This window comes from Hyperoodon ampullatus, assembly GCF_949752795.1.
Source record: "Hyperoodon ampullatus genome assembly, chromosome: X".
Classification (NCBI taxonomy): domain Eukaryota; kingdom Metazoa; phylum Chordata; class Mammalia; order Artiodactyla; family Ziphiidae; genus Hyperoodon; species Hyperoodon ampullatus.
Window position 1 is genome coordinate 107530386 of NC_136913.1, and position 24982 is coordinate 107555367.

The following is a 24982-nucleotide window of genomic DNA, read 5'->3' on the forward strand; positions in this document are numbered from 1 at the left end:
CTGGGTATGTACCAAGCCCTTCTAGCTGCCTTATAAGATTTGATCAGATGGGGCGATACAGAGAATGAACTGGTGGAGATTATAATGGCCCAGTTTGTTCTGAGTTTTCTGAGGTGGCATCATGACGGTGTTCTTCTGGAAGAGTCACCAATGTTTGGGCTAGATTCATGATCAGGATCCTCAAGCCTTTCCCTCCCTTCATGCAATAATTATTTGCTGGCAGACTACTAGGTATTAGACACCGTCCTATGTGTTGAAGATACAACAGTAACTGCTTGGTTACAAAAACGCTTGCCCTCCTGGAGCTTTACACTCTATCTAAAGGGAGGCAGTTGTCATGTGTCTGGAGCGGAAATGTCTTGTTTCAAATCTCAACTCTGCTACAGTTAGTATCAGAGTGACCTTGGGCAAGTTACTCAATCTCCGTGTCTCAGTAGCCTCACTATAAAATGTGCATAATAATAGCATCTTCCCCATAGGGTTCTAGTGAAGACCTTGTGAGTCAGTACATGTAAGGCACCTAGAAAAATGCTTGGTACATAATAAATGCTCCATAAATGTTAACCATTATTATTAGGCCTGGTTAATTGTCCCCTTAAGCTAGCCTTTCCAAAACTATCTTGGAAGTGGAGAAAGGCAGAAGGTCATTTGCCCATTGCATCCTTTGCTTTCTTGCCCTAAATGAGGTTTGTGTAGTTGCATTTTTTCGGCAAGAGCAATGTAGAGGGACTCAAGTCTCTAACAGAACTTCAGCTACCATCTTCACACAGCTCTACAGCAGAATTCAGACAAACACACACCTCACCTGATTTCCTAATTCCAAATCCTCGACTTAATTTAGAACAGACATTCATTTCTCTCCTCACCCTCACCAACATACCCCAAACCTGCTCGTTTCTTTTTCTCCATCATGTTGATCACTGGGATTTGGAAGTTGTAGATTTGGGGTTCTCTTGGTAAAAGGTTTCCAAAAATTGGAGCATCCTTAAAATTTGTAAAGTCATCATTTCTTTACTAAGAAATGTAGAGTGCACTTTCTACAAAGAAAGTGGTTAGAGTCTCATTCTATGAAACATAATGGAGATTTCTCACATAGCCATATAGTATGAAATGGGTCCCAAGAAAATTTTCAGCTGAGTTACCCAGCACAAGTATACATTCCTGGGTGATGGATGCAACTCTAGCAAATTGATCTGTGCAGATAAGGGAATCTGTATGTAACATAATAAAATCATGGTATATCAGAGCTCAAAAAGACCACAGGCTAATAGTTTAGAAAAGAGGGAGGGAGTAACTTTACAGTAGAGAAACCCAGAAACACAACCTCAGCCGCGTGATCAAGGTTAACATCATCAGTGATAGCATGTACATTGATAGCATGTATCCTTGACATGATGCGATGATAATGCACCTCTGTAGTCTTCCTCCTCCAAACCCATAACCCCAGTCTAAACATGAGAACAACACTGGCAAAACTCAAATTGAGGGGCATTCTGCAAAAAACCTGACCACTGCTACTCAAAACTGTCAAGGTCATCTAAGAAACTGTCACAGACTAGAGGAGACTAGGGAGACATGACACATAATGTAATATCCTATCCTGGATGGGATCCTGGAACAGAAAAATGACATTGGGGAAAAACTGGTGAAATCTAAATCAAGTGTCAAGTTCAGTTAATAGTAATATTCAATGTTGGTTTCTTAGTTGTGACAAATGTACCATGGTGATAGAAGATGCTAATAATAGGAGACACCAGATGAGGAGTATATGGGAATTCTCTGTACTATTTTTGCAACTTTTCTGTAAATCTAAACTTGTTCTAAAATTAAAAGCTTCTTTTGGAAAAAAACAAAACAAACAAACAAAAAAAGACCACAGACCAACCATTTGGTTCAATCTCATTTTACAGAAGAGGAAACTAAAAGCTGGAGAGGAAGTGCCCTGCCCTAGGACACACAGAGACCAGCTTCTCTCTTATTCGGGACCAAGAGAGGATGTGATACATTTCTGCTAGTCACTGACATTTTGTACTGAAGTAATTTGGTTGGAATATTGGGCTAATGACGCCAATATTATAGGTTAAAGTTTTATGCCAACCAGTTGCTTTTGCATAGAGGAAAACTCTGCTCTTTGCCCACAGAATCATTACTCAAACTAATTTCGTCCATCCTTCTCAGGTAAGTGCATAGGAGAGAACTGGAAGCTCTCTAACAATCTTTCATCAATTCAAAATACAGGAACATGAGTAGGATCATCTTTTTATATGGACACTGATTATTTTATTGGATTACTGGGTTACATGTAAGTGAAGTATACACCATATATTTTCTACTGGTTTTACAGTCTGTTTTCTTTTTTATCTCCACCTTCTTAGCATTTCTGTTAAAACTGATCACTTTGCTATCCAAGCCTTGTTTTCTATTTTTTTTTTTTTCTTTTTTGCGGTACGCGGGCCTCTCACTGTTGTGGCCTCTCCCATTGCGGAGCACAGGCTCCAGACGCACAGGCTCAGCGGCCATGGCTCACGGGCCTCCTAGCCGCTCTGCGGCATGTGGGATCTTCCCGGACCAGGGCACGAACCCGTGTCCCCTGCATCAGCAGACAGACTCTCAACCACTGCGCCACCAGGGAAGCCCCCTTGTTTTCTATTTTTGAAGCAGATTCAAATTTTGCTTTAAAGAAAAGGTAGGCTATAGGAAGTTTACTCAACTTCATATAATTATCGAAAATGGGTCTAAATTTTTTTTTTACTATTTCCTGAAATGTCTTACCAGGAGTTCAGGAGATGTGGGAAAAGAATACGGCAGTCTCTCAGTTTTATTTTTTTTCCCTATGATTTAAAATTGTAATTTTGATTCTTTTTTAGTCAATGTTAAAATATGCAGTTTATGTCAAAATCTTTAATATATAAAATTCCTTATAAATCAATAAATATCAGCTGACCCTCTAGTAGAAACACGGACAAAAGATATCAACAGGCAATTCACAAAAGAAGAAATGCAAGTTAGCAGTGACATTTTAAAATGTTCAACCACAGTGGTAATTTTTTTTTTTTTTTTTTTTTTTTTTGGTATGCGGGCCTCTCACTGTTGTGGCCTCTCCCGTTGCGGAGCACAGGCTCTGGACGGGCAGGCTCAGCGGCCATGGCTCACGGGCCCAGCCGCTCCGTGGCATGTGGGATCTTCCCAGACCGGGGCACGAACCCATGTCCCCTGCATGGCAGGCGGACTCTCAACCACTGCGCCACCAGGGAAGCCCCACAGTGGTAATTTTAAAATGCAAGCTAAAACACTGAAATATCATTTTGCCTATCAAAATGTCTTTTTTTACAATTGACGATATCAAAAGTTTTCAAGGGTTCAGAGAAATGAGCATTCTTGTGTACTGCTGGCAGGAGTGTAAACTGTTGCAAAATGTTTGGGCAAATTGGCAATATATACCTAAAGTGTTGGAAATGTTTTTAAACATTTTGATCTAGGAATTCCATGTTTAGAAATTTATACTAAGAAAAGGATCTGAATAAATTTTAAAACAACAATATTCAACATGATGTTGTATATAACAGCAAGATAAGGAAAAGTACTTAAATGTCCAGCAAATAGGGACTGATTATATAAGTGACTGTATACAGTAGAGGATGATGCTGCAATTAAAAATAATGTTGTAGAAAAATGTTAAATAATAGAAAAAGATGTTCCCAAAGCAGGTTATAAAACAGTATTTGTTATATGAGCTCATTTTTAGAGGTCAGTTAGTATAATAAGGGCACCATAGGCTCTTTCTGAAAAGTCAGACAGACCTTAAGAATGATGGTCCTTCCTCTAACTAGCTGTGCGGTTGAAGGCAAGCTGCTTAACCTCTCTGACTGTCAGTTCTCACATATAAATTAGAAATACCTAATTTGAAAGATACTATGAGTATGCATAAAGGGATCTACACGAATTACAATACAATTCAGATCTATTTCTAGAAATTAAGTGCCTTTTATTTTTAAAGTATTACAATAGACTCAGATTCTTTTTGTTGTTGTTCAATGTATAATCCATTACCATCATTACATACTCAAATTTGGCCAGTGGGAGCTCCTCCAAATTGGTTTCTGTGTCATTTTGACATGTCTCAACTCTTCCTTGCTTTCTAGCACAAGATATTCCAGGCTTAATTTGCACTGACTTTTTCTGACAGACCTAGAATCAGCCATTTCTCTAAGGAGCTTTCAGTAGGAAATGTATTTAGAAACCAAAGTCTAGTTTTAAGATATGCTCATTACTACTGAGGTGTCATTGTTTTTAAGTCCTTTCAGGGAACAGAGCAAGGATATAGACACACAGAACAAAACTTTTAGATTTTATCTTTGTTAATGTGTGTGTGTGTGTGTGTGTGTACACATATACACATGTACATATATCTGTATGTATGTATGTTTTTAAAAGAATGAGTGCATATTGACATTCCTAATTCTAATCCAGCACCACAGAGCTCTTTCTCTCCCTAATCCCATATTTTTATCTCCTTTTTCACAGAGTGAACCAAATTCTCAATAACATCAATGTATTTACTCATTTGCTTATTGTACAAGACACACAAAATAAGTATTAGAGTTACTACACCAATGCCACTACCAGAATTAATCCTACTAAGTTCAAAGTTTGTGGGTTTTTTCCTTAGAATATATCCTCCTGAGGGTGTACAGAGTTGTGTATTAAAAATAGTGAATCTTCCTAATATGTAAAGAACTCTTAAAAATTGAGACAAAGAGGACCAAAAAAAAAATCAATAGAAAAATGGATAAAAGATATGAACATACAGTTCACAAAAAAAGATCCCTAAACACACGAAAAGATATGCAGCTTCACTGAATATTCTTTCATAATAAGAGAAATACAAACTAAAACTACCCCAAGGTACCCTTTCTAACCTATCTGATTGACAAAGATCCAAAAACTTGTGACACACTGATGGGAAGTCCATCAGGACATGGGCACTGTCACACACTGCTGGCGGGTGTACAGAATACTACACCCCCTGTGAAAGAGATTCATGCAAAGCAGCCACTTATCATGTTTTTAAACTTTCCTCTGTATCAATGGATATTTCCCGTCATTTCTTATTTTGCATACATTTCCCCCTCTCCTCTTGATTTTGATTTAAGGTAGCTTGTGGTCTGTCTGTTTGTTGATTTTCTTTTTTTTTTTTTTTTTTTTTTTGCGGTACGCGGGCCTCTCACTGTTGTGGCCTCTCCCATTGCGGAGCACAGGCTCCGGACGCACAGGCTCAGTGGCCATGGCTCACGGGCCCAGCCGCTCAGCGGCATATGGGATCCTCCCGGACCGGGGCACAAACCCGTATCCCCTGCATCGGCAGGCGGACTCTCAACCACTGCGCCACCAGGGAGGCCCTGTTTGTTGATTTTTAACACCACTTTTCTATTATTTTTCTGTTTTCTACCCCATTTATTTCTGCTTTATTTTTATTATTTCCTTTCTTGTACCTTCTTCTAGCTTATTTTATGGCTTTTTAAGCTTTATTTTCATTCTTTTATTTTTACTGATACAAATTTTTTCTTGTAAATGGTTTACTTATATCCCATAAATTTTGACATGTGCTGGGTTCATTATCATTATTTCTTAGAAATTTTATAATTTTAAAGTTTCATTTCCCCCTTTACCTGAGACTTAAGATTTAAAAAATTTCCAGGTGGATGGACTTTTCTGGTTTTAAAATTTTCATCCTAATTTTCAGTTTCATTTCACCATGATCTGGGAATGATGTTTGTGTAACTTCTACTTTATGAAACTCACTGAAGTTCCTGTTGTGACCTAATACATGATCAAATTCTGTGAAGGTTCCATGAGTACTTGAGAAGAAGGTATATTCTCTATTATCAGGGTGTTAAGTTCAATATACAGCCATAGATCTATCTTATTGATTTTGCTTTTTTAGGTCTTCTATATACTTAATAAGTTTCTATCCATGTGACCTGAGTGATGGGTTAAAATATTCTATTACTAGTTGTTTTTGTTTATTTCTCCTTGAGCTCTTACAGTTTCTGTTTTGTAAAGGCAGTTGTTATTTGTGCATAGATAGTCATAGCTTTTTACAGAGTATCCTCTTTGTTGTGTTTAATGGTTTTTGGCCTGAATTCTACTTTGTCTGATATAAAGATTATAAGCTTTGCTTTCTTACTGCTTCTTCCATTTGCCCGATAAACCTTTTGTCTATCCTTTAATTTTTAGCCATTTCTGACTCCTTTCATTTCAGGTGTGTCTTCTAAACAGCATAGAATTAGGTTTTGCTTTGTGAGCTCTTTTGAAAATCTTTTCCTTTTACTAATAGGTGATTAAACCCACTTACATTTACTGATATGACAGATAAGTTTAGTCTCAACATATTATTTTGTTATATTTACAGTGCTATGTTAATTTTATTTTATTTCTTTATGTAGTTTGTTTCTTTGGTTTTTAAAAATTTCTTTTGATAAATTGGAAGACTGGGATTGACACATACACACTACTATATATAAAACAGATAACTAATAAGGACCTACTGCATAGCACAGGGAACTCTACTCAGTACTCTGTAATGGCCTATATGGGAAAAGAATCTAAAAAGAATGGACATATGTATATGTATTAACAGATTCAGTTTGCTGTACACCTGAAACTAACACAACATTGTAAATCAACTATACCCCAATAAAAATTTAAAAATTTTTTTTATTTTGGTATTTAAGAAGGTTTGTATTGTTGTTCTATTGATTACCTTTATGCTATTACTTTTTATAAAGCTCTTCGTCCCCCTTCTGCTTGCTTGGCTTTCTACTATTTGGTTTGTCAGCTTGAAATTATACTCTTTGACTCTATGTGACAATCATTGAGCTTATTTTACTTTTTTCTTTTCTTCTCCCAAGCTTTAATTGTAATAACTACTTTATCAAAAATATGTAACATTTGAATACAATTCCCCAGCATTGTCCTCACCTTTGTTTTAACCTTAAATCTACAATTAAGCATATTATCATTCACCAACAGCCCTTCTGCCAAAGTTTCCCTCATTAACTCTTAGGTGGATTAAGCTTGTTCTCTAGATCATGAGTCAAAAAACTACAACTCTTGGCCAAATCAGGCCTGCTTTCTGTTTTTGTATGGTCTGAGAGCTAAGAATAGCTTTTTGTTTTAAGTTTTCTTTTCATTTTTAAAAAACTTAATTAATTTATTTATTTGGCCACACAGCACAGCTTGTGGGATCTTAGTTCCCCAACCAGGGATCTAACCCGGGCCCCTGGCAGTGAGAGTGCAGAGCCCTAACCACTGGACTGCCAGGGAATTCCAGCTTTTACATTTTTAAATGGTTGAAAAAGATCAAAAGAATAACAGTATTTCAGGATACATGAAAATTTTATGAAATTCAAATTCCAGCGTCCATAAATAAAATTTTATTGGAACATAGTCACACTGATTCATTTACAGATTGTCTATGGCTGCTTTTGGGTATAAGCTGAATTGTTGTGATAGAGGCTGTATGGCCTGCAAAGCTTGAAATATTTACTACTATCTGGTCTTTTTTTTTTTTAATATAAATTTATTTATTTATGGCTGCGTTGGGTCTTCGTTTCTGCGTGTGGATTTTCTCTAGTTGTGGCGAGCGGGGGCTACTCTTCGTTGCAGTGCACAGGCTTCTCATTGCGGTGGCTTCTCTTGTTGCAGAGCATGGACTCTAGGCACGCAGGCTTCAGTAGTTGTGGCACGTGGGCTCAGTAGTTGTGCCTCACGGACTCTAGAGCGCAGGCTCAGTAGCTGTGGTGCACAGGCTTAGTTGCTCCACGGCATGTGGGATCTTCCTGGACCAGGGCTCGAACCCATGTCCCTTGCATTGGCAGGAGGATTTTTAACCACTGCGCCACCAGGGAAGCCCCCAAGGGCGTTTTAATTGATCAATTCTGCCATCGCTAGGCCCCAGCTCTCACATCTTCTTTTCTATTTAGTCTTCGTTTCACTCTTGGCTCTGGCATGGGCTACAGAGCTAGTTCTCCTTCTTTTGAGTATTTTTTCTCTCCTTATGTGTAATCGAAAGTGTGTGGAATTCCATCTCCTAGTTATGCTATTGAAGTGGGTTATGTGTGGTTTTATTTGCTCTCCTCGCTGATGTGAATTTCTTTCTGGAGGATGGTGTGGAGAGATTTGAATTTAAGGGGCCAGCATTATTCTATGGGAACTCAGAACTCACTATTAATATCTACTTTTACATTTATATAACACATATGCAGAAACATATACTTGAACATTGTGTACCCAGTATTTACAGGACATTCATTTGAAATGAGGCTCTAATAATGAAGATGTGTTATAAATTTACCTGTCACTGTTCTTTATGTTCAATTCCATGCATCTATGAGATAGTTGGCCATGGTTAGGGCTACCATTAGTAACTGTGAACAGGGTCAGGTTTACTAATAGGGTGATTGTGTTATATTTTTCTGCCCCTTACATAATTCCTCCTCCTAAACTTCTAATGATAGGAAATTCATAATGAGTATCTCATTTCTTTGGCTGAAAGTAGTGATGGCAAATATATTCCAACTTCTGAGTAAACTCAAATTGCAGAATCTAGCAGGAAAGAATGTTTGTTGCTTCGATTATTTATATCTTCCATGGGTCTGGGACAGGGAAGCAATGACATTAATGTCAGAGATTTGCCACTTTTGGCGTACGACTCTGTCTTCTGTTAAAATGCAAATAATCTTGGGGAGATATAATACATTTTCTTTGTCACAGCCCTTTTTACTTCAGTGTGAATTATCTTATTACATAGGTTGCAAGTGTAAATGCCAACTGAGAAGGAAGGCAGTAGTGTAAAAAAGTGAAGAGGGCAGTATGGCTACTCTGATGGACTGAAGAGTTTATGGGCCTTTTGGGAGCAGCCCCTATTTAGCTGCAGTCAATGGTTTTCATATTATTTTTGCAAAACAAAAGACTAGAATAGTGAGTAGCACATAGGTACTCAAAAATGTGTGGATGAATGCGTGAATGCACATCTGGGAATGTCAGATCTTCTTATTTTTAAAGAGAGGCTAGAAATTTTATGTAAACCAGAGATTTTATGTAAAATCTCTAGACTTAAGTTTTTAAATTAGTTGGCAGCATTTAACAAATTTTATGTGTGTCAAGCAAAACCTGCCTAGTTTACCAGATTCATTTCTGAGTTCAGGTTTTGTTAGGGGGTAGAAGGCAGGACTAGGTTTCTGATTTGGGGGATGGATAAAAAAGGGAGATTGAGACTGTGGGCTTTAGTAATGAAACAGAACAGAGCTAAAAGGTTGAAATAGTAACTGAGCCCATGACCTTGGCCTCATTAGTGGGAATGCTGCTGAGATAGTCAGTAAGTAATCTAAATATTTTTCTTTCCTACCTACTCAAATCACAAAAGATACACACACTATTATTTCCAATAAAAATAGAACTATATTCACCAGTTTGCTGTGTATGCTAACAATTAATTCTGTTTATTTTGGGCCAAAAGACATACCCATTACTGGACCCCATAAACTCATGTGGTTTTTTTTTGTGTGAATGTTTATTTATATATTTGATCTTGATTGCCCATTGCATCTCTTATTTTTAAAATTTAGTTTTTCTCCCTCTGTTGATGGGTTCTTATCTCTACATTTTATATTTCATTGTTTCAGAAGACTAGATTGGTGCCTGTCAGCAAGGAGACTTACGCCAGCTAATCCAAGGGCAGGATTTGGTCAGGGAAACCAAACTAATAACATACAGCAGACAGGAATAGAAACCAAAGACACTAATGGTTTATTTGGGTTTGTTCAATCTTGCAACAGGCTGTGTTTTAGCCATGACAAGGGAGGAATCTATTGTGCCATCTGGCTTTCAAAAACTCCCACAGCCTGGTATGTTGGTAAGTCTTAACTAGTGCCATGTCTGCAATATCCTATATGGTAATCCTTGAGCATGTGCTATTACAGCCTGGAGTAGCACCAAGCATGTGCAATGCTTTACCACATTTTCCCACTGGCATAAAAATTTTCATCTCCCCAACTAGGTTTTCAACTAGGTTCAAAAGTCATCTGACCTTTCAACTACTCATGGCTTGACAAAGGCTAGCTTTACCACCAAGGTCAATGATATAAAAAAACTTACTGCCTCTCTGTGAGGTGGTGGGGAAACTACTAAACTGTTTGATAACTTCAGAAGGTTTGGATTTATCAGGATTCTGTCTGGAGGCAGCACATGATCTTTTAATAAAAACTGCTTCATTTCCAAAATTTCCACTTTCTTTCATAGCAAAGTATACTTGTTCCTAATTTCTTAATAGCGGGCATCTCTCTTAAGCACTGTGCACCCAGTATTAGCTTGGTTGCTTGCTATGAGTAAAATCCAAAGTCTAATATGTACTCTCTCTTGATATTATTTTCACTTAACCCCATAATTTTATTAGTTAATGTTGCAAAGTATTTGGACATATGGAATATAGAAAAGACACTGTGGTACTGTTATTTGCTATATTTAACATCTATGTTTAATTAAAATAAAGTTCAAGATCAAAGGGAATCTAGGTTCTTCCTTCAAGGAACAAAAGGCAAAACTGAATTAAGGTTGAAACAAAGTTATCTACAACATAAAAAATGGGGCTAGTTGATTTGGTGAAACCTATGAATATCAAAAAGCAAAATCTGCCTCTTCTGTACCAGGTGGTAGAACAGCACAGATTGCTTGCTGTCAAAATCCCATTTGTACTCATTTTTGGCCATAGCCACAACTAGTTTATCTGAGAACTCACAACCTCCTCTGATGTTCCATGTACATATGCTAGCCTTCAGTCTCTTGATCATTTGATCAGGACATGAAGCTCATTTAATATAAAAGAAATGAAATGGAATCAAGAGTTTTTGTTTTTTACAAAGCACCATATCATAAGTCTTTTCTTCCAGTTAAAAATTTCCTGTTGCCAATTCAACGTGATAATGAGACATTTGTGAGGCCCTTCCTTAGAAACTCTCATGGTAAGCAATTACTCTAGATGTTAACTATAATTTGTTATATAAGGTCTACTTTAATCAGATTGGCAAAGCTATAATGAGGTTTTAATCAGTAGAAAATTACAGTGGGTCATCTTGGACCCTCTTAATTTGTTCATTATTATCCCATAGAGATCAACAGGATCCCCAAGAAAGGACCTCTTGAGGAGCCATACTGTGATCTAGAATAACACATGGGTCTTTTCTATATTGGAGGATCCAATATAATGTGGTGCTCTTATTTCAACACTATCCACACTTTGGTGAGCTTGTGAGTCTACCCAGGGAAGACCATCTTGTGAGATTATCCCTAGCTAAGAATCTAGTCTTTCCTGAACAAATGATTCATCTGGAAAGAGGTCCTCATATATGTTCCTTAACTAGGTCTAAAATATACAGGGGAGTCACATTTTTAAGCTCTGAGTCTGAAATCTAAAATTCTGATACACTAGCCTCTGACCATCTCATTTTAGCTATTCAGCTCGCTCATAGCTATAACTACCCTACGATATCATTGATAGTTCTAGACACTTGGACCCACCTCTTGTTTAGAATGCCATTAGTTTCTTCTTCCTATTTGCCTTCCCTACTAAGTTTGATACTTTGGTTGACCACCTTAAAAACGTTATTAGTAGCGTCTATAATTTCCTTATCTGTTTTGTCTTCTTTCTGCACTCGCCCTGCAAGCCTCCATTTTGGTGCAACTTGGTCCTGTCTGCCAATTCCAACTTCCATACTGCCATTAGGGTGATTTTTCTAAATGTAAAGCTGAGCAAATCATTTTCTTGCCCTAATGAAAAACTATTAAAAACTTCCATTTGCTCTTAGGATAAATTCCAAGCTCCTTACCATGACTTAAAAATGCCTTTCGTGATCTGCCCCTGCTTATTATCTTCATTTCCTGTCACCATATCCTCCATTTGTGCTGCCTCAGGTTTTCCAATGTATTTGTATTTAATAAAACATATGCTTTTTCATCTCTCTTTAAAAGGAATATAGCTAAGCTCCAAATGTATGTGTCTCCACCCTGTAAGATGCCACCTCTTTGTTTTGACTGTGATAAATCAGATACTCTGCTGGTGATCCTAGCCCTACCCATTCTGGCTGTTCTATATGAAAATTCAGTCACATTTCTGAAGTTTAAAATGGGTTAACCTGCCATCTGTTTCAAAGCCATTGCTCTAATTTAGTTTATTCTTATTCACTTCAGAGTAAGTATAGCTTAACGACTTACGCAATGTGGGTCTAAAAATATTCGTATAACATATCTATATATGTATCGTATATATATAATTTGGATGAGCAGAAACTAAGTTAAACAGGAGTGAAATTTCCTTTATGCAAAAGAATTCAAATTATTTATTTTGAAAGAGATTTCTTGAGAGAGAATTTTTCCCTTGAATTTGCAAGATTGATTCTTGCTGCTGTAAAACTTCTTAAGCGTGTAAACCTCCAAAATTACTAACATGCTGCCCAGTCCTCTTTTACTATGCCTTCCAGTGGATCTTTAGCTTTTGGGCTGGCCAAAAAGTTCGTTCGGGTTTTTCCACACGATGGTACCAAAAACCCAAACAAACTTTTTGGCGAACCCCATATTTCACAAAGCCTCATTTTAATTTCTCTACCCAGGCTTAGACAGTGGTATATGGGAAGTACTTAGTAGGGTGAATACCCCTCCTTGAGACAAAACAATAATCTCTTGATGCAAGACTTATGTTTAGTATCCATTACTCACTCACCCAAGAAATTATCTCTCTTTATGTCTTAAATCTACAGGATGCTAGAGTTCCAAAAAAAAAAAAAAAAAGAAGTATAGTATTTGCCTTTCATTAAAGTGCCTTCATTTTCAGCAATAGGTGCTAACAATGGTTCTGAAATTAGTTGTATGTGGCACAGGTTCTTCCTGTCATTTTAGTATGTTTAATTCAGATTGAATCTATACTTTTATTTATGACAGGTAAAAGTGCCACTTAACATAGTGGGGATAAAACTTATGGGACATATTACACCAAAAAGATGATGTCAGATGCAAATATAAACCTTTTTTAAAGAAGAGTTCTGATAAATGCATGAATGGCAGATTTATAATTAGACTGAAGTTATACCACCATTTTCCAGATCCCTGCCTAGAGAGATTGCTAGAAAGTTGGTAGATTCATGGGTAGGAGGCAAAGTCAATGTTAATGCAGAAACTGCCATCATTATCGTAAATGGGTCCACAAGAGTGAACTGAAAGTAGTAATAAGTATAAATGTGACACCAAAAGGATTGATAATGGTCTATAGGATAAAGTAAAATGCTTTTTTGCATTTTATGCTGAGTCATTTCTTGAATGTTATAAGCTATAATGCATTTTAAAGAAAATGTGTTTCAACCTAGATATGGCCTCCAGATAGAAATACGAACCATTTGAAGCACCAAAACACCAAGGAAAAGGGAAATTAGTAAAATAAAGGCAAAGTTACAGATATTATAGACCAGGCAGAAGGAAACAACAAACCCATTAGAGGATTCTTGTGAAACAGACATTCCAGCTCTGAAAAAACTGTTCTAGATGACTTTGGTAGGAAGGGAAACAAAAGTAGTTTATGTTAGGATAAACTGTATGCTCATTATGCTTACCTCCGCTCAAATTAATAATCCTATTAATAATCCTGTTCCACTAATAATAAGCATTAATCTTTACTTAGATCTGCTAAGCAATGTCCTGGGTGTTTTACATGTTTCCCTTCATTTAATTAAAAAGAAAATCTATCAGGAAGGTATTATCAACATTCCCATTTTATAGACGAGGAAACTGAGGCACAGAGGCATTAATGAAGCTACTAGTAAGTGAAAGAGATGGTTTTTGTTAAGTGTATTTATCTATACTCAGCAAACTTTGTGGGAAGGGGCATTGTCTATCTAGATCTGATGGGGGAAAAAAACCTCCATTTCAATTCTCTCCATTAAAAAAAAAACTAAGTTCTTGAATTTTCCAAAATCAAAATTTGCCTTACTCTATTTTGTTTCTTCCCTGTATTATAAAGTATTTGCATTTTTTGGTGTGACGGAGGCAAAGTAAACACACTCCACTCCTCTCATTCTATCACTCTCAGCACTCTTACTCCACTGTCATAACAACCCTAGAAAGTAGAGCAATTTGGACTAGTATAAAGGAGGCAGAAGAAAGCACTAAAATCATTGTTACTCAATTTTGATGCAGAGAGCAAGGTGCAGTAGGCCCTTTGCCCTCTTGAATAGTTTCATCCCTAAACTTTCAACACAGAATTGGGCTCAATATTCTATCTCTCCTAATTCTGTATTAACAACCATTCTGGTCAACTTTCTACATGTGGGCTATATAGTATGTCATGGCAAGGAGATTCATGGACTTAAATTATTTCATCTGTAGAGTTTGGACACTATCTGCATCCCCTGAAGGTGGTATGAATCACTACTAATTTCATGGCAAAAGAAAAAGAACATTGATATCATTAACTGATGATATTGGGTTTGAGAGACAGAAATCCCTACTCCCCAACTCATTCAATGCAACAGTCCATTTGACCCCAGGCACAATGTATTCTTGTGAGTTTCTACTGCCTCTTATACAAACTGCTGACTGTGGAGAAACTTGATCAAAACATCAAAGATTACCAGAGAAGCCGAGTTTGTGCCCTTCACAACCATTGATGAAGCACCTTAACCTCGCCTCCTCTTGATGCCTTGCAAATGGTCATCTGTCTTCCCGACTACTATTTCATATGGCTCACTTGTAAATTCAAGCAAATGTGCTTCTGACTGCCACTGATACATCACTGATGCCAAAATATCAGAGAGGATGAAGCGTAAGGACATATTTTTTGATTCAGATGGAAAATATTACAGATTTATGGGTAAGTGATGACAATAGCCATTCCATAATATGTATCTTTCCATGCCTCCCTTCACTGAATTTTATGACCTCAAAACTTATTCAAAGAAATTATTTACTTGCTGACCCAAAAGGTATAGTGGGTAGGAGTGGGGATGGGGCTGGTTGCCTGAATAATCCAGCTCTGACTTTTCACTTGTTGGATTTCCACTGCTTTCCAATGACCACTTACAGAGCCATAATGCACAGAACATCTATTGATGTCCCATTGATACTGATGTGATTTCCCCTAGTGGATTGAGGGCAGCACAGCCTATAGCCATTCATATCTAAAGGTTATGTATAATGGATAATAGAGGAACATGAAATAGCAGAAAGAAATTTGCACGGGAAACAGAAGCGGTAAATAGTTTCAGTGAAAGATCTTACTTGGGTTAGACAGAAACTGCAAAGGGGGATTGAAAAAAAACCAAATGACTCTTATAGACTCAGCAAGAGTTGAGAGTGAAATGGTTTCATATTTAGAAATATAATACTTTTTAATTTCAACCACCGAAAGCCATTTAAAAATCATCTTGTATGTTACAGTTCTTATGCGACATCTTTCACTTAAATGCCTCTTTATGAATTCTTACTCTGCCCTCCTGAGGTGGTCAGTGATGGATGGGGTAAGTGGAGGAAGAGATTTTAACTGATTATCCAAAGTCATATAATTTCCAGTCCATGACAGAACTCAGAACAAAGTTCCAGTGTTTGCCATCAACATCTCCTCATTTTGAACCCACTCAGCCTACTGTGCTAGTATTTAGCCCGATACTTCTGCATTTTCAAAGTCACACAGAAAAGCATTTCAACAGATATCTCTCACTGATCCACAAATCTCAGTTGCAGTAACTACTGCAATGGATGACCTGGTAAATCAAATTTAATTTGTGATTTAATAAGAAAAAAATGGTGGATTTACTTAGTAGACCAAGAAGTAAATGAACTGCAAGGTCTGCTGCAGTGCTAGAAGGGCAGCAAGGCCTAGCACTCAACAACATGTCCTCTGGGGTCAGTCTGCTGCTCTGGCTTAAAGCTCAAAGCTCAGGATCCCTACTTCTTAGTGCTGTGACCTCTATGTGATCTCTTACCTTGGCTGTGCCTCAGTTTCCTCATTTATAAAACAGATTTAATACTGATAGCTACCTTAAGGACTGTTCTGATAATGCAATGAGCTAATACAAGTAGAGTGCTTAGCATAATTCGTTTTTTTCAATAAACTTTTACCGACAGGGTTGCTATGCGCCAGGCACTGTTCTTGGTGCTGGGGTACAGCCATGAATAAAATGGCTAACTCTGAGAAGCAGTGAATTTTACTAGTGAATAATGATTATATAGGTAGTAATGGTAACAACAACAATAATAATATTTAACATTTATAGTATACTTACTGTGTTTTAAGTCCTATTCCAAGTTCTTTAGTTATATTAACTCATTTAATTCTTATGACAACCCTATGCTACAGGCACTGTTTTAGGACAGTTCTACAGATGAGGAAATGGAGGCCTTAAAAGGGTAAATAATTTGCCCAAGGTAACATGCCTAAGAAGTGGCAGAGGTCTGAAAAATCCATGCTCATAACCGTTGTACTATACGGCCTTACTGTCATATCAGATTTATATGCCACTGTTTACCCTATTAAAAAAGGCAGTCCTTGAAATAACTGAAACATTCTGCTTTCACTTTTTTTTTTTCTTCTGGCCACACCACATGGCATGTGGAACTTCCCCGACCAGGGATCAAACCCATGCCCCCTGCAGTGGAAGGCAGAGTCTTAACCACTGGACCACCAGGGAAGCCCTCCACTTTTGCCTCTGAATAAACATAATCTAATTAAACAAGTCTCAGAGTATATAATACAATTTTTTATATGAGTGGCCATATAATAAATTTAAATAGAAACATAGGTTTGAACACAGTATAAACCTATTGATAAGAAGCTTGCTATACCTGGATTTGTTTATTCCAGAGGTAAAGTCTTGAATCTAAAATATTATCTCTCTGTATAGTAAAAGTTAATAGAAGCTAACCTATAAGATAAGAGTTGGTCTCATAATTGAACAATAACATTTTAAAGGGCCTCTAATATATTTAAACTTTTCAAATTACTCCTTGTTTTGAATGATACCATAGTAAAACCCTGTTTATATTACAGTACTTTCTCATCTCCGACCTCCATTCCTTCAGCGCTATTCCTCATAAAACGTTATTACAAAACAAATAAACATACATGTTGGGTTATCCTGAAGTGTCTGAGATAAAGGACACATTTTTGATATTATAGGTTAATATTATCCACATATAATAGAAGCATTGTTCAAACATATTCAGATTGTACGATGAAAATAGAAAAGGGATAATCATGAACATCAATATAGGCTATGATCCTATACTGTTGACATTATCAGTGATTCCCCTGCAAAATATATCTGTTTATTTAACTTACTACCCTTTGTTCTGTGACTCTTATAAAAACTGGTTATGGGAAATTTCTTATTGTTCGCATTTTTTAATAAATCAGACTCAACAAAACTTACTTTTTTATAATTATTAAGAAACTCTAAATCACTTTTTAATCTATCTCTCAGAATCATATTCAATGTATCTTTGTGGGTAGTTCCCCTTCAATTAAGAAATCAGGCTAAACCTGAAAAGAAGATACAAGTGACATACTTAGAATTTTTTTTCTACCATGATATGCTATCCTTCTAGGAACAGTGCTTCCACAAAATACATGTTTTTTAAGTTAATTTACATCTTAGACTGTAAAACCACTCAGACAAGGAAATTAATGTTCAGTCAAAATAAAATGCCAGCCAGAAAAATCAATACGATTTGCTATCAAGTAAGGGCGACTTTAATCAAGATGCTTCAAGAACAACATTTTTCTTAAAAGTGGAAAGTGTGCCTCACTACTGTTTTCTCTTTTACCTTCACAAACACAGTAATCACACAATTTTGCAGCCATTTACCTAGTGAAAATAAGAAGACATTTTTTCAGTCCCAGTGTAAAACTCTGCGTTCTTGGAAAGAGATTATGCCCTGGATTTTCCAATAGCTTCCAAGTAACTACTACTTTAATGAAATTGCTACCTGAAAATTCGGTAGCAGTATTATTGTTTAACTATAATTTAAGAAGCTATTGTAGATTGGTACTTATGACTTCTAATGAGAAAACCATAACAACCTTTTAATTGAAGGGGAAATGGTTAACTACAGTAATTGCAATCAATAAGACTGTGCTAGTAGCATAAATATTTCTTCTCAAAGAGCGATCCTTATGCTCCTCAGCAGTATTTAAGGTCAGGAAGTACCAAAAAATAAATAAATAACCTAATTAGAAATCTATTTGTCATTGATAATACTGAGCCTTAGTTCAAATTTGTAGGTCGCAGAGTAGAGAGAGAACCCCGCCCCCCGCCGCCGCCCCCAACTCCACCACAAGCAAAACAAGACTTTGATTAAGAAGAAAAGCGAAGAATGGAAAAAAGGGCTTACCAATCACATAGGCTAGTAACAAGGCCAAAGTCACTGTGATTGCAGTGGCGCTCAAGGCCGTGCACTTCCAATTGCAACACCTGTAGGGTTTGTTGAAGGTAAAGGCAGGTCTGGAAAAGGTGCTTCGAGGAAGTGGCCTGGGAGGAGGCGAGTACACAGTATTGGATGTCAGAGGGTAGTTCTGACTGGCTGCACTGAAGATGGCCGAGGAACCAGATCCATGTTTGAACAGGAAATGCCTGTGGAAAGGAAACAAAAGTTTGGGCTATCAAAACCAAAGCCACTTGCTACAGAAATACAAATTCCACTAATTTAAAACAATCATGCTATGACAAAGCACAGGGCAGCTAGGAGGAACTCAACAAAATTTTCATATACCTAACACTTAACTCCAAAGCGTCATTGGTGGTCTCCTTTTTGTTTTCCTATTTTAGACTTTTAAGAGGAGGAAAGAGGTCTTCCGTTCCCTGACTTGTTGACTAATGAAATTCTCAAATTCTGAACATTAACATTCCACATTTGATGGTATTCACTATACTGCTCCCTTTCATTAAATATAATACTCAAAAACAGAAAGAGAAGTATCATCAAGCATTTTGATAATATGAATGGCCTAGAGACCAGTATTTTATTTAGAGACTAGCTTTCACAGACATATTTTCACCCAGTATTTTATTATAAAAACTGCCATACAGCCAAAGGAAAGAATTTTATAATAAACACACATCTACTCAAGAGAGTATCAAGTAAAGAGATTCAGTAAATCTGGAGTAGGTCCTAAGCATGTATATTTTAATAAAACGTCCTAGGTAAGTATGATGTGCATATCCAGTTGAGCAGCACTGGCCTTAAAAATGCTAGATTCAAATTTTAAAAGATTGTTATCAAATAAACAATTTTAAAAATAAAAAAACCCCAAAATCACAGATGTACTTGTCAACTAGATTCTATACTTAACATATGACTATATTCACTCTATCACATATTTATCCACCTCTCCATTCCTATCTTAGTCCATCTTTTTTTAAAACATTTCATTTTTTATTTCATTTTTCAAGCATTTCAAAGTAAGCTGCATACATCAGTACACTTCCCTTCACATATTTCAACTTTCATATTATTATCCAGAGTTCAATAATTTTTTTATAGATTTGTAATGTAAAATTTATACATGATGAGTTTGAGTTTTTTAGATCCCACATATGAGTGATATCATACAGTCTTTCTCTGTCTGATTTATCTCACAGCATAATATCCTCGAGGTCCATCCATGAACTTGTTAAAACGAAGAGCAGAGTGTTGGTTACCGGGAGCTGAGAGGTGGGGGATAGGGAGATGTTTAAGGTTACAAATTTGCAACTAGCAGATGAATAAGTCTTGGAGATCTATCTAATGCTCAGTATTATTATAGACAATAATAATGTAAAATAAATATCAAACTTGCTGAGGCAGTAGATCTTAACTATTCCCACTACAAGAAAGAAATAATTATGTGACACAGGTGTTAGCTAACACTACAAATGGCAATTAATTGTACTGCAATATATAAATGTACCAAATCAACATGTTGGACACCTTAAACTTATAAACTGTTATATGTAAATATAATATAAAAAATTATACACAATGAAATGCACAAATTTTAAGTGTACATTTACTGAGACTTGACAAATGCAATCACCTGTGCAACCTAAACCCCTATCAAGATACAGAACATTCCCATCACCCCAGGAAGTGCCCTCCTGCCTTTCAAAGTAAATCCCTATTCCCTAACCCCAGAGGCAACCACTATTTTGCATTTTTTCTACCCTACATTACTTTTTTTTTTTTTTTTTTTTTTTTTGCGGTACACGGGCCTCTCACCGTTGTGGCCTCTCCTGCTGCGGAGCACAGGCTCAACGGCCATGGCTCATGGGCCCAGCCGCTCCGCGGCATGTGGGATCCTCCCGGACCGGGGCATGAACCCATGTCCCCTGCATCGGCAGGCAGATTCTCAACCACTGTGCCACCAGGGAAGCCCCCTACATTACTTTTGCCTGTCCTGGAACTTCATATTGCTGTCATGTTTGAATTACTAGAGGATGATTATTGACAGCTCATGACTATTGTAATATGGGTATTTCATAAACAGTAGTGATTTATTCACATGTAAGGAGTTGCCATAAACATATGTTTTTGTGCAATACTTTACCCTTATCGGGTACTAAGTGCCATGCATTGTGTTAAACACTCATTATCTCAGTTAATATTCATTCACATGAAATAGGCTACATTATTATCTGCATGGTGTATTTAAGGAAATGGAGGCCGTAAGAGGTTAAGTAACTTGCTTAAATCCACCTAGGAAGTGAATAACAAAGCCAGAATGGGATCTCAAGCCATTCCAGCTCCAAAGTCTTCAATCTACTCTACTGTGCTGCCTGGGGCAGTAAAATACACTGCTAAACAAAAAACATTCTGGTGCCACATTTTCATGTAATACATCACAAGACCCTTCCACTGAGCAAAGAGCCAACATCACCTTGTACATGTCACATATGCCCAAATGCATAAATCATTAAGAATATTTAAAGACTGATTTTAGCTTCCATTTTTAAAGAACAAAAGCATACATGTTTAAAGGAAAAAACAACTGTCAACATGCCAGTTAATGAAAATACCCAATTAGAGAGTTTTGCTTTAGTATATGAGGATAAAAGTTATTTAAAGGGCAGGATTGCTGAGGGGAGTGGAGATTCACAAGGCTTTCTGGAAGATAATTTGGCATTATGTAACAAAAGACTTAAAATATGCATGTTCCTTGTCCAAAAATTATGCCTATAGGAATTTATCCTTAGGAAATGATGTGTATGACAATGTATATAAAAAGTCATTCATTGAAGTGTTATTTATAACAGCAAAAGATAAACACCCAAATGCTCATTAATAGATAGTTGGGTAAGTATATTATTTTATAAACACACAGTAGAATACTATACAACCATTACAAATTGCACTCTAAAAGAATATCTATTCACTAGGAAAAGTGTTTACAGATATCACCAGGTAAAAGCAAGTAGGTTTCAAAACAATATGGGCAATAGAATACAATTTTTAAAATAAAAAAATATATATGCTCATGGAAAGATAATAATTTGTGCTACCTTTGGATAGTAGGGATATTTTTTGAAGTTTTCTGCCTTGAGCTTGTATTGTTCTTGTAACTAGTATCAAAAAGATTGGGAGTGGGATCAGTGGGGAAAATGCAGTGACTAATACCAACCACATGAATAGTGGGTTCTATTTATGTGAACTTAATTTATTGAGCACCTAGAAAAGCCAGGCACCAAAGTAGTTACATTATATGCAATATTTTGATCCTAATATATCTGTGGGGTTGATATTATTATTGTTATAATCTTACAGATGATGAAACAGAGATCGAAAAAAGTTTAGTAGGAGCAAAGTGGTAATGATAATAGTTATCATAATAATGATAATAAGAGGTAACATTCATTAAGTGCTTACTTGTGCCAGACATTATTCTAATTAATTCAGAAAGCATTATATAATTTAATCTTCACAACAATCCCATTACAGTAAGTATGTACATTTACAGATGAGAAAACCAGTGCACAGAGAGGTTAAGTAATTTGTCCACAGTCACGCAGCTAGTAACTGGTAAAGCCAACTTTCAAGTCCAAGCAGTCTGGCTCCAGAGCTATTGATCTTAACCACGACATTACAGTACAGTATACCAGGGTACTGCAGTTAGTGGACACATGAAGCTTTGAATCCAGGCCTTATAGGGCACAGAAGAAGCATGCTTTGTGTTGATTTTGGCATGTGGATGATATTGGATTGAGCCACACTTTTACCCTGTTGCCTTTGGGACCTGAGAGAAAAACGTGAGAATGATGGCTACAGAATCACAGAGCTAAAAGGGATCTCAGAAATCAGCTAGCAGCCCAACACCCTCATTTTGCAGTTAGGGAAATGGAGGCCCAGAGAATAAAAGTGGATTATTTAGAAGAAACATCAGTAGTTAATGATATCAATGTAGTTAGAATCGAGGACTTGCAAAATAGTGTATTTCCACTACACTGTGCTACCTGACAACCAGTCTTCACCAGATTACCACCAGGTTCTATCTAATCTTCTGGGTTAACTGACCAGGGCTAACCAAATACAATCTATTCAAACGGTACTTCATAATACATATCTATTTTTCTGTATGTCACATGTTCTCATAGTAAGTTTTAAAGACCATCTTAACTTTTTTGAATGAATGGGGAACCATTAGAAAGAGGCTAGTCTTCAGTCGTTAAGACTGTAAAGGAGTTATTGCTGCTTCTAAAGGCACTGAACGTATGCCCAGAATGGACAAACAGTATGTGGTAGAAATAAGAATAAACATATTTTATTGAAAAAGTGACTCACAGCATTATGTTTCTTCCATTTGATTGTACTTCCTCTTTAGTCCCTGAAATAATCACCTCCATGTCATAAGGAGGTAGATTTCTTCTTTAATGTCTGGTTATCTCTCCCAGCCTATGTTTTCCCCTTTGGCCATCTAATTTACTAGTTGAGGAAGAAGTATAGCACTTTACAAACAGCAGAGTGGAGAAGCCTCCCCATTTCCCCACCACAACTTTGTGGTTACACTGGAGGCGATAATATGTCACTTGCATATAACTGATCCTATACAGCAACACTCTGATATGTTCCTATGGGATAGAAGAGAAATCTAGCAGTATGGGGCTTTGTTATTCAATGTTTGGAGATAAAAATCTTCGATCCTTTGCATATTTATGAAGGAGAACAATTGGATTTTTGAGACAATGTAAGTGGCCCCATATGCTGGATATTGATTTGGTTTTGTATATCATTAAGAGGTAAAAGAAAGACGGAGAATTGTTGGCTATTATGATGGCAATTACAAGCAATAATCAATATCCCTGAGCACTGTAATTTCATCTTGATATATACCAAAGGATTTCCAAATGCAGTTTCATAAGTAAAATATTACAACATAATGAATAAATTCAACGGTTGCAGCAGAGCGACATTTAAACTAATTCATATTTGAGTGGAATCCAAATCACAGTCCTCAGTGAGGGTAGATAATAAAATGAGTTCATATACTAAGGTTCCTGTTTTCTTATTAACAAGCTGAGATTAAGATTCTCTGCTGAAAGTGATCTATACTTTGATGTGCATCATGAACAACAGCAATGCAAATGCTATGTATTGTCAAAGGCTTTGCAGTCCATTGTTGGAAAGCGAAACTACTGCCTAAATGTGTTTTCATAGTCCCTGAAAAAAGTAGGAGCTTAAAGACAAATGCACACTGCTAGACTTCAGCTATGTGCTCATAAAATCAGATCATCTGTCTAAGCACATTGCTTTTCCCAGGGGACCTGAGGATATACTAAAATGTTGCTATCAATTTCATACAATTAGGTTTTTTTCCACAGAGGAAATGATAAAAATGCAGTTCAAGAGTTTGTGTGTAAGTAGTACTCTCCTTTGCATCTGTTTTAATATTCAATTTCAAATTTAAAAAGGAAAAGCAAGATATTGCCAAAAGGAAATGGGCATATAAGGAAATTGAAAAAAATATATATATCTTTAAGACTGATGAGACCCAGTGCTGGTAAATGGGAATTTAATAAATGTTCCTGTAAGGATTTTAAAATCATCTATAAAAAAGGGGAAAATGTACTTTCTCTTTTTAAACCCTACATACAACATAATTCTGAGGGTATCTGTTAGCACTAAATGATGTGATTTAATGTGGCACTTGAAATTCTATAGGAAATAGACAGAAATCTACAACTTTCTAACAACAGATGCATAAATAACCAATGAATTTTTTTTTTACATCTTGTAAACATACTTATGAGTCTCTAAACCTGCATTCCCTTAGCTACAAACATTAGACTAATTTTTATACCCAGAGGAAGGAATTCAACTTACTTCCAGTTAGAAGCTGAGGTTGATTTAAAAAAAATAATAAAGAAGAAGACTGCAATAAAAAGGCCTTGAGTCAAGGTGTTAGGGCCAAATCACATTCAGATAGGATAGCAGAATTCAGGCATTTATTCTTTTTAAAAAATTATTAAATGCATTTTTATTGTGATAAAAAACACAGAACACAAAATTTACCATCCTATACCATTTTTAAGTGTATAGTTCAGTACTATAAAGTATATTCACATTATTGAGAAAGAGATCTCCAGAACTTCTTCATCTTGCAAATGTGAAACTCTACACTCATTAAACAACTCCTCTTTCCCCCTCTCCCCAGCCTCTGGTAACCACCATTCTCATTTCTGTTTCTACGAATTTGACTATTTTAGATATGTCATATAAGTAGAATCACACAATATCTGTCTTTTTGTGACTTGTTTACTTCACTTAATTTAACGTCCTCAAGTTTTATCCGTGTGACTGGATTTCTTTCCTTTTCAAGGCTGATTAATTGTACGTATATACCATATTTTGTTTAGCCATTCATCTGTTGGTGAACATTTGGGTTGCTTCTGCCTCTTGGCTACTGTGAATAATG

General features: G+C 36.5%; 1 protein-coding gene across 3 annotated transcripts in view; it reads right to left on the bottom strand.

Annotated features, from left to right (window-relative positions):
* TENM1 (teneurin transmembrane protein 1) overlaps nt 1-24982 on the bottom strand; it is a gene marked incomplete at both ends in the record, with an annotated part of 582495 nt that overhangs the window by 309443 nt on the left and 248070 nt on the right. For all 3 annotated transcript variants that reach the window (XM_079727499.1, XM_079727498.1, XM_079727497.1), the window contains one exon: nt 18433-18671. In XM_079727499.1, coding sequence (XP_079583625.1) covers nt 18433-18671 — 239 coding nt within the window. The remainder of the gene's footprint in view (nt 1-18432; nt 18672-24982) is intronic.